The sequence below is a fragment of the Rhinolophus sinicus genome, linkage group LG18 (genome assembly GCF_036562045.2).
Source record: "Rhinolophus sinicus isolate RSC01 linkage group LG18, ASM3656204v1, whole genome shotgun sequence".
Lineage (NCBI taxonomy): Eukaryota > Metazoa > Chordata > Mammalia > Chiroptera > Rhinolophidae > Rhinolophus > Rhinolophus sinicus.
This window is the reverse complement of record NC_133767.1, coordinates 1,553,446-1,568,033: the sequence shown is the minus strand read 5'-3', so window position 1 is coordinate 1,568,033 and position 14,588 is coordinate 1,553,446. Positions and strand designations below refer to the sequence as shown.

Genomic DNA, 14,588 nt, shown 5'->3' with positions numbered 1-14,588 from the left:
TACCGGAACTGGGAACTAAACCATGGAAACGAACCCTGGGCCCTGCACTCATCAGAAACGTGTCCTCATCACCGCAGCAGGCGCTAAGCTCGGTCTCGGAAACACCAGAGGACTGAACAAGGTCCTTGCCTGCAAGAAGCTCAGAGATTAATGGGGGGCAGAGTGGTCCAACGCCTGCCAGTGTGGGGCTAATGTTTCAAGTCCATCTGTTTCCTTAACTCATTTCCTTGTCATGAGTTGTCACCCACTCCTCACTCATGGCAACCTGTACATTTACGCGTCTCCCAAACCTCACTGCTCCGTTGGACTGTCCCACTAACACCTGACCCTGGTGAGGATGCCACTGTCCCAGGTGAGCATCAGGAAGAGCACAGAGCCTGTGGCAGTCCCCATGCAGCCCCATGTCACAGAAATCTCAGGTGACACCCAACTCGGCCCTGCCTGACGCAGCCCATAAACCACAAAATGACCCCCTTGGGCAAGGACGCGATCTAGAGCCGGGGAGCCAATGCATCTCGTCACTGAAGGAGCCTGGAGCGTCTCTGGCTCCTGCCTCTGCCACCCAGCAGCGTCCTTGCTAGTCTGGGTTGTGCAGGGAGACGGACGGGGGGCGGAGATAAGCTCTACAGGCGCCGCACGTGCACGGCCTCCCGACGGAACACAGGGGCAACTGCGCTGCTCCCCCCCAGCCGAGCTGCCAGGACATCACCTGCTGCAGGGGCCCAGCCAGACCCGAATGTCGTCTTACTCGCCAGGCTTTCAGCCTCTGCAGCTCACGCTTTGTCGTCACGGCCCCATTCGGCCTCCTAACCAGATCCTTGCTCAGCCTTTGGAATGTACGCTTCGCCTCCATTCGGGGACAAAGGCAAGTCTGTATGTCACACACACACCCACGGAGAAGCTCCACACTGAGGACAGCAGGTGGTGGTCCGATCCTGACGCCCCGGGTGACGTCCAGGCTCCAATCCCTGCCTCGCAGCTGCGTCCCCTCAGACACAGCTACGTCCGCAAGTAACTCCCTTTCCTTACAGTCAGTCCTGTGCCCGATTCCAGGCCTCTGTCTCTTCACCTATAAAAACGGGGGTGAGAACAGTACCTCCCTCTTTGGCCCTGGGAGGATGAGGGAGGTAACTCGTGTAAAGTGCTCAACAAATATGCTTCTCTGGAGAGAACTTTTAGGGTGAGGAGCTTTTCAGCATTTATCCTGTATGCTTGTGAACTGTTTTAACTTTTGCAATAAGCTGGCCCAGGCTGTAACTACTATTGGATTTAAGACAATAGTGGGCTGGCCCAGTTGGAGCTCCGTGCTCCTAAAGCTGAAGGATTCGATTCCCACATGGGCCAGTGGGCTCTCAACCACAAGGTTGCAAGTTCGACTCCCGCAAGGGATGGTGGGCAGCGCCCCCTGCAACTAAGATTGAACACAGCATCTTGAGCTGAGCTGCCTCCCAGATGGCTCAGTTGGTTGGAATGTGTCCTCTCAACCACAAGGTTGCCAGTTCGACTCCCGCAAGGGATGGTGGGCTGTGCCCCCTGCAACTAGAAACGGCAACTGGACCTGGAGCTGAGCTGCGCCCTCCACAACTAAGATTGAAAGGACAACAACTTAACTTGGAAAAAGTCCTGGAAGTACACACTGCTCCCCGATTAAGTCCTGTTCCCCTTCCTCAATAAAATCTTAAAAAAAAAAAAAAAAAAGACAATAGTAAGTGACGTGCCTTTCTTTTAACCACATAAGAGTTCAATTTTCTCCTTTTTAGGGTACTCTGTGAACCCAGGCCCCGCACTCCTCCTCCAAGGCTCCCCCACTGTGTTCGTGTGCACACAGGTGTGGGGGGCTTTGCATCATCGTCTGTATGATTTACACACATCCCGCTCGTCATGTGGAGTTTCGGTTTCACTGACTCGGGGATGTCACATTATCTGCAGCAGGACGCGCAGGAGTCATGAGTTATAAACAGCAATGTCACCGCTGTACAACATTCCCCACTGTGAGAACCATCAGGAAAACTCTCAGGACTTGAAGACAATCCGTGGGCTCAGAAAGGAAGGACACAGGTGGGAGAGGCAGCGCCCACTCGAGCCCTGACTCCAAGGCCAGTGTGACCTCTGCCCTGAGCGGTCCGACCCTCGTGCTCTCCCTTCCACTTCACCACGTCCCACTGCCCGAAGTTCTCCTGCAGAGACCACCTCACCTGGGGACGGACGACAATTCAAGGAGTGGGGGGGGGGCGCTGTGGGGCCCTCCCACAGCTCTGTGGACCACACTTCTATGAACTCATGAGTGGAGACCTCAGCGGTACCAAAAGAATGACAGGAGAGGAAGGGAGAGGAAGAGTGGGGGCTGGAGTGCTGGGAGGGGAAACGCGGCCTGAATGGGGCATGCAGAGCCCTGGAAGAGCCTGGCAGGGGCCAGAACAGAGAAGGGGGGCAGAGGGACCCCAGCAATCCTCCCTTGACACGCACCCCCCGGGCAGCATGGAGCCCTGCTGCAGGACCCGGCAGGCTGGCCGGCTGGGTTAGTCCTGGTTCTGTGGGCAGCCCAGGGGCCTCACACCACTTATAAACATTCTAGAGGAAAACGTATTCTGAGCCCCAATAACGGACTTACAAACAAGCAGTGGGACCCAGCACATTCATACTCTGGAGACAGCACGTACCATTTCCTCGTTTAGGCTGAAACGTCCATATTTAATCAAAACTATGTGGCCACTGCCAAGCAGGTCAGACCTTGCCCTTTTCACGTGTTTGATAAACGTTTCATGGTGACAATGACACCCCCCGTCCAGGTACAGATGGCCCTCGAAGCCTGTGGCTTCAGGTTTGACCGTACGCTGTCACTGCTGACCACGAGCCTGGGCATGGGTCCGGCCCCAGCTCCGTCCTACCTGCTGGCCAGCTGTTGCTCGAAGTCCCCAAACTGCCGCAGAAGCTCTCCGCAGGTGGCTATTATCCTAAACAAAACAAAAAGCACTTCACGCTCAAGTGCCTGGAACGCCAACTCTTACAGCACAAACAGCGTCTCATTCACACAGATTCTAACCATTCACTGCTCAGGTGCTGTGCCCGATTCTGGGAAGGCACTTAATTCACCACACAGGAAATGCTCGTCCCTCTCAGCCTCGGTCACAGGCCTGGCAGCTACGAATCACAGTTCTGTATGAGACGATTGCCAATAATGTTACATGTTTACACTACTCGGGTGCTTCTGGGCTTTGCCCTTGAGAAAATGGGCTGGAAAGGCTGTGCAGCTAAAACGTAAAAGCCAAAATTCAGTATTTAATGTTTGTTTGATGCCTGCCATTTGCCACTGTCCTAATACTAGAAAATTCTCAGATCACATGAAAGGCAGCTGGAGACTAATCCACTTGCCTCTCAGAGATAAGCCTGAATGCCTGTCGGATCTGCACTTAACAATCCTTTAATTGTCAAGCAACTTTACCCAGGCCTCTAACTCCTGCTACTGGGTCCTTCAACACCAAACTATAAAGTCAGGACAAAGCAAGGATTAACGCTGAACTTTCTCCAGAAGTGCCTGCCTGTTATCACCGGGTGCCCAGCATTCCATCCTGAGAAAGTAAATTGTCCCGCCGGCCTCGGGGACAATGGAACCTGCGCCTGGCACTTGCCTACACACCAGGCCACCACGGACGGCGGGGCACATAGGTAGCGCCTAGAACCCTAAGGGTCGGCAGAAAAGTTCAAGTCTGGATCGGAGCCCAGGAGCCAATCACCCAAGTGGTGCTGGGAGGTCCTGACCCACCGTGGTGGTTGATGGGAGCCTTCGGAGGGTCCGGGTCTGCCCGGTGGGCCCTAGACCTGTGTGTGTCACCTCGGGGAGGAGGGAAGAAGGGGAAGTGGGAAAGAGAAGTGTCTCCTTTCAGAAGGTACATCCATGAAGAATGATCTTAAGGAACAGAAGTTTCTAGGTTGCTTTTTGCCTCAGCCTAGTGGCCTCGCTGTCAGGCCCCACGGGAGTGGGAGACCCAGGGCACAATGGGGAGCGTGTGCCCCGTCTCTCTGGGCGGGGGGGTGGTGGTGTCTTTGCTACCAACCCTAGGGGGTCGTGCTTCCAGAGCTTCCATCCGGATGATGGTAAGTCTGGTTTTTAAACGTTGGCGACTAACCTGAAGTCTCTGAAACGCTGTGAGAAAACAGAGCACGTCCACGGGTCAGCTCTGGCTCCAGGGAGCCGTCTGCACCCCCGCCTGGACACGGCCAGGGCCAAACTCCCAGGGCCACAGGGGCACCAGGGTGCCTACCTAGTGGCCCACGGGACACACAGGCTATAGTCAGAACCTGGCTGTGAGCAGCCACTCGGGGGGTCACCTCAGTGCCTTTTACAGAATTCTTACACGGCCCCTTGCAGGCCAAACGGCACTCTTAGCACTTAGCGTCACGGCGCCAGATCCAGAAACAGGACCCACGCGCCACGTCACTGTAGGTCTGTAAAAACCAGAGGCTAAGGGTGAGGGTGGGGGAATCGCAAACAAATATTAAAAATTCAAGGCACCTAAGGAGATGGGGAGTTCACAAAGAACTCGTAAAAATATTTTCAGAGCAGGAGGAGCCTTTTTGGGGTTTGGTTTGCTTGATTTTTGTTCATGGCTTGTTTTGAAAGTCTAGACTATTTGCTTAAAAAAAAAGAAAAGGGCAGATACAGGAAAAAACAAGTCCTGTCACACACATTCACCATCACACACCGCGTCACACGTATCGGTGCTGGCCGCACACGGCACTGCGACCCCCACTTACCTAATGCAGTTCTGAAAAGCCGTCCAATCTTCCTGAAAAAGGGAGTCGGCAGGGAAGTCATCCAGCTGGCACTTCTTGCGAATCGAGTGGAGAGTGCTGTTGAAATCAGACACATACCTACGGGGACACGCAAGTGACAGGGCTGTGATCACAAACGCCTCGGACCTCAGGACTCCTGGAATCATCAGATGGGACTAACTGCTCATGACCTTTAGAGGCTCCCTCTGAGATTGAGCCGACATAGCACCCTCTGACCACTACAGGGTCAGCTCTGTGGGGCTAGACTGGCCTTTTCACCGGGCGCAGCAGCTCGGAGACGCTCAGGATGAGGGGACAACTGGTGACAGACGATGCTGGGCTATCACTAGCAGGTGCATTTCTTAGAAAAGGGGCTAAAAGATCTGTTGAAAACGTCCCGTCCCACTGTAACACCTGGCGCCAGGATGCTAGAAGGCAGGTCACTGATTCCACGGGACTTCGCAGCATTCTAACGCCCTGAATTTAGGTTAAACAGCCAGCTCCACGGCAGGCAGGAGCCCCATTTCAGTGGCATGGGAGCGTGAAACGGGCTCAGAGCGGGAACCCTCCCCACTCGGACGCCATCATCTGCTGCTGCTGCTGCACACGCACGCTGCCCTTCCTGGCGCCGACCGGCTTCTAGAACGCGCATTTCATGTTTAGTGCAGCTGATAGAAGAGACGCTGTGGGGCCACGGGCCCTGTCCCGCTGTAGCTCAGTGTCGTGTCCCTGGAAATTAGTACAGGGCTGGCACAAAGAACACACTGCAGACAGGCCCTGAATGAACGAAGCCTTGACTGCAGTCTCGGGCAGATTCCTAGGTGTCTTTGAGCCTGAGCTTCCTCATTTTTAAATGGACTTGATGACTCCCAGAGACATCGTCATGACCTCTACGACCTGCCTTACGATTGGCTCTCACGATCTCATTTGTCAGGATCGGAAATCTTCACAGAATGGCCTCTGACCCTCAGCCTTCCCAAACCCTGGGTCTCACATTACAGCACCGCTGTTTCCCGTGAGGCTGCCCAAACCCTTTATCACAAAGTGCCCGAAGGAAAACCAACACCAACTTAGAGACTGTATTCTAAACAAGGTGAAGTTAAAAGCTCACAGGAAAGTGGCAGCGATAAAGAAAAACATCGCACGAAACAGTCACTTGTCCGTACTTCTATAGTTCTGAAATACACCTGCAGGGAAAGTAAACTACTGAAACCTGATCACTAACAATTAAATTACTTGAATGTGACAAAATATACAATCAGGTGTTCTACTGAAAATTTAAAAAAATGGACTTTATGATGTCCTCTGTATTGCCTCACAGTTGTCATGACGACAAAACAAGTGAAATAACATACACAAAAGTTCTCTGAGAAGCATAAAACGAAAGCTGACATGGGGGGTGCTGTGTATGGTTCTTACAACATGAGCAAGTGAACAACCTGGCCTTAGGACGGGGCTCTGAGGGGGACAAAGGTGGGCGGTCACAGTGTCCGGGAGCCCAGGGCTCCCTGAAAGCCTGCGACACTTGTGGGCATCACAGGAAGTCTCATCTGTCTCCGTCCCCAGACCGTAAGCCCCAAGTGACAAAAGTGGCATGTGACAAGCCCGGGCACGGCCCTGAAGAGACAGTTTGTGTGGTTTCTTCCATTAAAGACCCAAGAGGAAGAACCGCTTGAGACCAGCCCCGAACCAGAAGCCACTGCTGCTCCCTCGACACAGTCTCAAGCTTTTACACCGAAAGCCAGGAAACCAAGACCCGCTTTGCACCCAGACGGAGACAGCTTTCTGGAGTCATTAGTCCTTCGGGGAGGGGGACAAAGTGACAGGGAATGCTGACGAACACAAGTGTGCTTTAGCTGTAGGAGGTGACCAACTATGTCACCACCCTGCAACTCTGACAAATACGTGTCAGGACCACCCCTGACGCCGTGCGTGCTCTGTGGATGCTGGTACGCCGAGTGGCGGGTGGTGAGTGGGCCGCACGGCAGCACGTTTGTCCCCAGCCTCCCCACGACCTCCCCATCGGGCGGGACACGTGTCCTTGGCAGGACTCAGCTCCTGCACTGTGAGCTGACTGCCCACAGCAGTGACCAAGGCCCTGGGTCCAAGGACAAGTCGGAGCTCACAGGGCAGCTCAGGACTGATGGAATGACAAGCACTGCCGACATCTCCGCAGCAAACATGCAGCGCAGTAAGAGGAATTTCTCCAGACTCAGGCAACGTTGTCCCAGAACAAGCTGCCCGGGAAAAAGGTCTTGAAGAGCCTCCGAATCTGTCTGTCTCTCAGGTGGAGCCGGGAGCACCTCACCTGCCGAGGGCGAGGGCCCTTCCACCTCAGTCCCACAGGTCAGAGAGCCAGCCCTGGGCTGCGTTCTCCTGCTTTTTCTCACTAAACTTAACTCCCTCCCTCCCTCCCTCCCTCCCTCCCTCTCCCTCCCTCCCTCCCTCCCTCCCTCCCTCCCTCCCTCCCTCCCTCCCTCCCTCCCTTCGCTTCCCTTCTTCCTTTCATATCCACACAATCCACCCACTTAGATACAGCTCAATGCTCTTCAGTGTTCACAGTTGTACAACCATCACCACAATCGACTTGAGAATATTTTCAGCACCCCTAAAAGACCCTCTAACTTTTCGCAGTCACCCCCTCATCTTCCAAATGCTCCCCTCAGCCCAGCCCCAGGCAACCACTAACCTACTTTCTGTGTCCACAGGTTTGCCTGTTCTGGGTATTTTACACACATGGAATCATGTAACATGTGGTCTTCTGTGACTGGCTTCTTTCACTTGCGCTGATGTTTGTACATGTTTTTATTTTATTTTTCTAATTACACACGAACTATGTGAATGTATGCGCCTTCTTAACAAGTCAGAAACAAGCAAAGCTAAATCCTCCTAGTCCTTCCCCATCTCCCTGAAGACAACCAGTGTTTAGAGTTTGTTGCCTGAACTTCCACGTCAGGGCTCAGCAAACTCTTCCCGTGAGGTGCAGGTAGTTTAGGCTGTGAGAGCCCCAGGTCTCTGTCCTCACCACTCAACTCTACCCTCACGGGGCGAAGGAGTCACAGGCCAGAGGCAGTCAAGGAAGGAGCATGGGTGTGTTCCAATAAAACTTTATGTACAAAAACAGGTGGCGAGCCCGATTTGGCACATGAGCTAAAGTTTGCCAACCGCTATTTTATAAGAACATATAATGCATTTTAAAGTATTAAAAAAAAAAAAAAAGATCCAGAACAGGCGGTGGCACTCACGGTTTTCCGTAAATGAAGCTGTGCTGGAACATGGCCACTCCCGCTCAGTGACGTGTCCTCTCCGTCTGCTTCCGCACCACCAAGCCCAGTGCCCCAAATGTCTTTACTGACCAAACACTTACTATCTGGCCCTTTCAGAAAGTCTTCTGAACCCTGCTACAGAAAAGATACCTGATCTTTTGTAAGTTCTTCTTACATACTCTAGGAGACTTGACCTACTCTTCTGCCACTTGTTTACAGATCTCAGCAATACTTCTGAGATCTACCCACACTGGTCCATGGAGACGGAATTCATCAATAAATACTGCAAACGCGGCAGTGCCCATCTGCCCACAGCCCACGTTCCCACCACACGCAGTGCCGCGACCCACACCTTCGGCGTGCCCCCTTGGGCTCACGTGAGTGCTCTTGGGCTCCCAGCGGGCTCAGGGGACCCACACATTGCTATTGGGACAGACGCTGCCCTCCCGCGTGTCCGGCCCTGGCTCCTTCCTCCAGCCTTACTTGGTGAAGAGGGATTTCAGGGCCGCCAGCAGGCCACAGGTCGCCAGGCCGTTGGTGAAGGTGACGCATCTGTCAACAGCTGCAGACGCCAGGCTGAAGAGCTTGTGCACCGAGTGGCCCAGCTCTTGCACACAGTCCATCACTTCCCCATGCTCCTGGTCAGCGGGCACAGACACAGAGGGACACATGAGATGGGGAAGCCTCCAGACCCCTGGGAACACCACTTGACACGGACATCAGAAAGGCCGTCCCCATCTAGCACCTGGCCAGTGAGATCCCAGAAATGACCCCTTGGCAGGAAAGCAGGATCAAATCCTGACATTCACACCTGTATGGCTCAGCTTTCCTTTCTGTGATTAAGATGGCCCCCCTCCCTGTAGCTCAAGCTAGGGTTCAAGTTCCCCACGTCAGGCATTCCCAACGACGGCGGCGGAAAGGAAATGCTTCCTTCAGGGGCGAGAGTGTCACTGAAGTGGGGCAGACCTGTGGGTACGTCCCTAGAAACCGGAAAAATGGCAGCAGGTGGCAGACTTTAATGACCGTAGGATCTGTTCTGAAATGCCAGCCTTAGTATCTGCACTGCACGTGGCCTCTCGTGCCCTTGGGCGCCCCCTCGGTGACCACAATGCCGGCTGTGGTGCCCACCAGCTCACCTCCCTCCAACTATAGACTGTGTAGCAAGACATCCTGAAATCAGGGATAACCAACTGGCCCCTCTCGTTTGGCATGACCATTACTGGGAACCTGAAGCAGAAAGTGGGAGGGCACCTGTGCGGGCACCTCACATCTGCTGGCGAGCGCCCACGAGGCCGCGACGGCGTCCTGTGCGCCTGCGCCCACCGTCTGCACACCTGACGCCACCTCACACGGGCTCCGGGCCATGCCACCGCCCGCCCTCTCCTGGCAGACAGACCGAGCCCTGGGCGAGCGGGCAGGCAGACGACGTACCAGCGGCACCGCACTGATCTCGATGAGCAGGTTCTGCGTCTCCAGGTCGCCGTACCTGAGCCGGTAGGGCGTGTACGGCCCGTACACAGCGTCCACCAGCTCTGTGACTTTCACCAGGTTGGGCTCGTCTGTAGGGAATCGGGAAGGAGAGGCCATGATGAGCAGACTCAGAAAGCCGGTGCTGGAAGCCGACAGGGCCAGGTCCCGGGACTCCTGGTCTCTCAGGGGTGATGCCTCCCGCTGACCGGCTCCCGCTGACCGGCTTCCACTGATCCCGGAAGCTGCGACGTCACTTCAGTCAATACCTGGCATGTCTGGGCTCCGTGTCCTGTTTGTCTAAGGACCCAGAAAGACACCAGCCCCGTGGTCCCACAGCCCATCATAGCTAAGGATCCCTTCAAGCGAGAATGCTCGTCGGTCAAGTTCAAGTACTGCCCTGGAGAAAAGACCGCAGGAGCCTTTCCATCTCAGAAAGCCTTTGCAGGACTGGGCAGAAACGGCACCCACACACTGGGCATTCCCCCAATTCCTACACTCGACTACATAACAATTCAAAACATGTGGCCATCAGAACTTCAAATGGGCATATTCTAGGACACAGCCATTCAACCTGTAAGCTGAACGTTTATCCAGCAGCTTTCGCACCATTGATCACCTTCGCCCAAATGAATGTTACGTCCCTGATCATAATCGGTGATTTCCTAATTCCCTCTTTCCTTCTACATCTATCTGCTGGCATTCTTTCGTAAAGCAGGGATTTTCCTTTCCTTCCTTCCTTTCTTCTTTCCTTCCTTCCTTCCTTCCCTCCCTACCTCCCTCCTTCCTTCCTTTGCTTTCCTGCTTTTTGACACAAACTGTTCCCAGAACAGATAAAAAAAATTACAGTAACCCATAGTTATAAAGCAGTCATCAAACATTTAATGACATAAGAAAAATCTCCTTACATTATTTTGAGCAAAAAATATATATATGATTGTATACAACCAATATTTAAAACGATGTACAAATGCACGTGTGTGCACATAAAGTATATGCATATTTATGGAACGTGTATTTATGTTTAATTACTGGGAGGAAACAGGACAGAATATTGAAGCGGCTCTCTCTAAGAGATGAGCATATGGACCATTTTCATCCTTTTTTTATTTTTGTGTATGTTTCCAAAGTACTTTTAAATGTAAAAGAATGCTGTTGAAAACTCAGCAGGAATCACTAAAAGTCGTAGCCGCTGCGTGCGCGTAACAAAGCACGTCTGTGTCTGACTCCTCAGAGCAGCCCGTCCGTCCGTGGGAGGACGGCCTCCTGCTCCCGGCCACCTTCACCCACTCATCCCAGCAGGACCCAAGGCCCCAACACCCTCTGGCCACATGGAGAGGCACCCCGGCCCCTGGGAAGCTGCCCACAGCACCGTGCCTCCCCCACGACCAAGGCCTGCCCAGCAATGTGCCAAAAACACCTGTGAATCACCAGGAACCCGAACAACAAACACACTCCCTGGAATGTCCAAGGCAATTATACGCAAGTGTCATTAAACAGGGTGACTATTAAAGAAGCTGACTGGTGACACACAGCCACCCGGCAGGACAAGGCCTTCCTGAAGCAACTTCCTGGTCTGACAGCAGCACACGTCACCTGGCCTGCGTTTCTTAAAAGTTTATGATGCTTTTCACGTGGAAGGAGGAGAGCTGGGGAGACACACCTCCTCTCTGCCCAAACAGGATGGGGTGCCCCCGCTCCCTGCAGCCACCTCTAGTCCCTAGTCCCAACACAGCACTCCTGCCCTCAGGACTCGCTGCCACATCAAAAAGCTCCTCTAACCCGTTTGTTTTCTTCAACTTACTGTTTAGGTTGAATTATCTGAGGTTTCATGACGACCTGAAAGGAAGAGGACCCTACCCTCCCAAGGGGGCCTCTGCCAGATGGCTGCCACTGATGCCACCAGCCTCTGTCACCTTCTCAGTCCCTGAGAAGGGTCCGCACTGTCCCCTTGTGTGTAAAGCACCGAACAGAACTGGTGCTGGGTAATCGACTAAGCAGCAGCTATCGTCGTAAAGGCAACGTTTTCAGGGAAAAGGTTTCCCTGTCTGTTGAGAAGGCAAACAATGACCCCTTCCGTTTCTGTCAAATCAGTAACCAGGCCCCAGAAGCCTCAACAAGAGTCAGTAGGGATGAGCCAGAGCCCGGGAGATGCTCACGTGACTGGGCCAGCAGTGCCACCTCCAGCCCCTTGGCAAACTGGACGGTGGCAGCGTAGAGCTCCAGCAGCTTGCACAGCTCCTGCTCGGGCCCCGCCCGCTCCACAGCGGAGCGCAGGCACAGGGGCACCGAGGGCGCCAGGTCCCCCAGCGTCTGAATCAGCAACACCGTCACCACCTCATGGGGGTTCTTGAAAACCTGCGGTGAGAGAGGCGTGTCTGTGAGCACAGGCGAGCGAATGCTGCCAGGGGCCCGTCCACAGCGGCAGCCCCACGCTTCCCGCACGCGGACGAGAACAGGCTCGCAAAGCCACGGGCCCCGGCAGGACCTGCGACGTGCCCAGGACAACGGGCTACTTGGCGCCCACCCCGGCCCCGAGTCCCTGACTATTCTCACATCTTGAAAACAAAGGATTTAGACGGTTGCCACACTGGCGAGAGCGAGTCTGGGAAGATGACAGGCACAAACGGATGCGGAGAAGAGCAGCCGCTGCCCGGAGCCCAGGACCCTCGAGGACACCGGCACACCAGCCCCAGCCCCTGCTCTGCACACAGAGCCTCGGGGAGGACGGACGGAGGACCCCAGGAGCAGTGTCCCAGAGCCTCTCACGTACAGGCTCACTTATCACTAAGGCTTTCCCCATTTACAGACCATGGGTGTCACGGACAGAACTCGAATACTGCACACAGTGAATTCAGAGCAGGACTTGCAGACACCCCCCCACCAGATGATTTAATGCTTGTATCATAACATAACTACGCACAAACATGAAACAAGATAAAAACTGTTCTTATGTATCTCTAAGGCCAAAAAAGGCATAAGTTTAAACACTATAAAATCAGGAAATTCAAAATTTTATTAGAAAATACCTTGAGCTAAATGAAAATGAAAACACCACAGAGCAAAACGTAGGGGCTGCAATAAAAGCAATGCTAGGAGAGAAACTTATAGCTATAGACACGAACATTAAATAAAAGACTAGCTCAAATCAATAACCTAATTGTACACATTCAAGAACCAGAAAAAGAAGAAACTACACCCAACAATAGCAGCAGAACAAAAATAATAAAGATTAGAGTGGAGACAAATCAAACAGGGAACAGAAAAATCAATTTTAAAAACTCAACAAAACTAGGCGTTGGTTCTTTGAAAAGATCAACAAAATGGACAAACCTTTATCTAGATTGACTAAGAAAAAAAGAGAGAAGAGTCAAATTATTAAAATCAGATATGAAAGTGGGGACATTACTACCAATTTTATAGAAATGAAAAACATTATAAGAGAATATTATGAACAATTGTATGCCAACAAATCAAATAACTTAGATAAAATGGACAAATTACTAGAAACACAATTTATCAAAATTGACTCAAGAAGAAATAGAAAATCTGAACAGACCTATAACTAGTAAAGAAATTGAATCAGTAACCAAAAACCTCCCAACAAAACAAATCCCAGAACCAGATGGCCTCACTGGTTAATTTCTACCAAACATTTAAAGAAGAATTAACACCAATCCTTCCCAAACTCTTCCAAAGAACTGAAGAGGAAGGGACATACTATGTCATCTGAACTGTGACCGCCCCCCCACAAAAATAAATTCATATGAAGTCCAACCCCCACCCCAATACCTCAAAACGTGACTGTACTTGAGGCAACTAAGGTACAATGGGCCCTAATCCAAAGTGACTGGTGTCCTGATAAGAAGAGATTAGGACACAGACATGCACACGCGGAAAGACCACCTGAGGACACGAGGAAAGGACGGCCACCCACAAGCCACGGCGAGAGGCTTCAGAAGAAACCAACCCTGCTGCCATCTTCATTGTGAACTTCTAGCCTCCAGAACTGTGAGCAAATGACTTTCTGTTGTTTAAAGCCCTCCATCTGTGGTACTTTGTTATATTAGCCGGAGCAGACGAAGACAGAACACTTCCTAACCCATTCTGTGTAGCCAGCATTACTCAATACCAAAGCCAGACAGACACTAAAAGAAAAGAAAATCATGTACCAATATCACGTATGAATACGCATATAAAACCCCCCAAAAAATACCAGGAAACCAAATTCAGCACCACATGAAAAGGATTACACACCATGACCAAGTGAGGCTGAGCTCCAGAATGCAAGGATGGTTCAACACACAAAAATTAATCAATGTAATATAGCACACTCACAGGATAAAGGGGGGGAGGGGAAATGATCATCTTAGTTAATACCAAAAAAGCATTTGAAAAAATTCAATACCAGTTCACGATTTAAAAACAAAACAAAACACCTCAATAAACTAGTAAAAGAAAGAAACTTCCTCAACATGATAAAGGCCATATATGAAAACCCCACAACTATCATCATACTCAATAGCGAAAGACTGCAAGCTTTTCCCCTAGGATCAGAAACAAGACCAGGATGCCTGTTTTTGCCATTTTTATTCAACATATTGCTCTAGCCAGGGCAATTGGGAAAAAGGGAAAAGAAGAAAAGAAAAGGAAAAAAAAGGCAACCAAATTGGAAAGAAAGAAGTTATCTCAGTTCACAAATGACAATCTTATATGTAGAAAACCCTAAAGAATTCACAAAAACACTGTTAAAAAGAATTAACAGATTCAACAAAGCTGCAAGATATAAAATCAACACACAAAACTCAGTTGTGTCTCTGTATGCTAACAATGAACCATCTGAAAAGGAAATTGAGAAAGCAATTCAATTTACAACAGCATCAAAAAGCATAAAATACTTAGATATAAATGTAACCAAGGAGCTGAAAGCCTGGTACACTGAAAACAATAAAACACTGCTAAAAGGAATTAAGGAAGAAACAAATAAAATGGAAAACATCCCATGTTCGTGAATTGGAAGACGTAATACTGTTACGATGATAATACTACCCAAAGCTTCCAGATTCAAAGCAATCGCTATCA

At 51.4% G+C, this 14,588-nt stretch overlaps 1 protein-coding gene across 1 annotated transcript in view; it reads right to left on the bottom strand.

The window, feature by feature from the left end:
- Positions 1–14,588, bottom strand: part of COG7 (component of oligomeric golgi complex 7) — a 39,831-nt gene that overhangs the window by 11,967 nt on the left and 13,276 nt on the right. The window contains exons 7-11 of the mRNA XM_074322988.1: positions 11,666–11,864; positions 9,471–9,598; positions 8,523–8,677; positions 4,756–4,872; positions 2,889–2,954 (exon numbers count right to left, since the gene is read on the bottom strand). Coding sequence (XP_074179089.1) covers positions 2,889–2,954; positions 4,756–4,872; positions 8,523–8,677; positions 9,471–9,598; positions 11,666–11,864 — 665 coding nt within the window. The remainder of the gene's footprint in view (positions 1–2,888; positions 2,955–4,755; positions 4,873–8,522; positions 8,678–9,470; positions 9,599–11,665; positions 11,865–14,588) is intronic.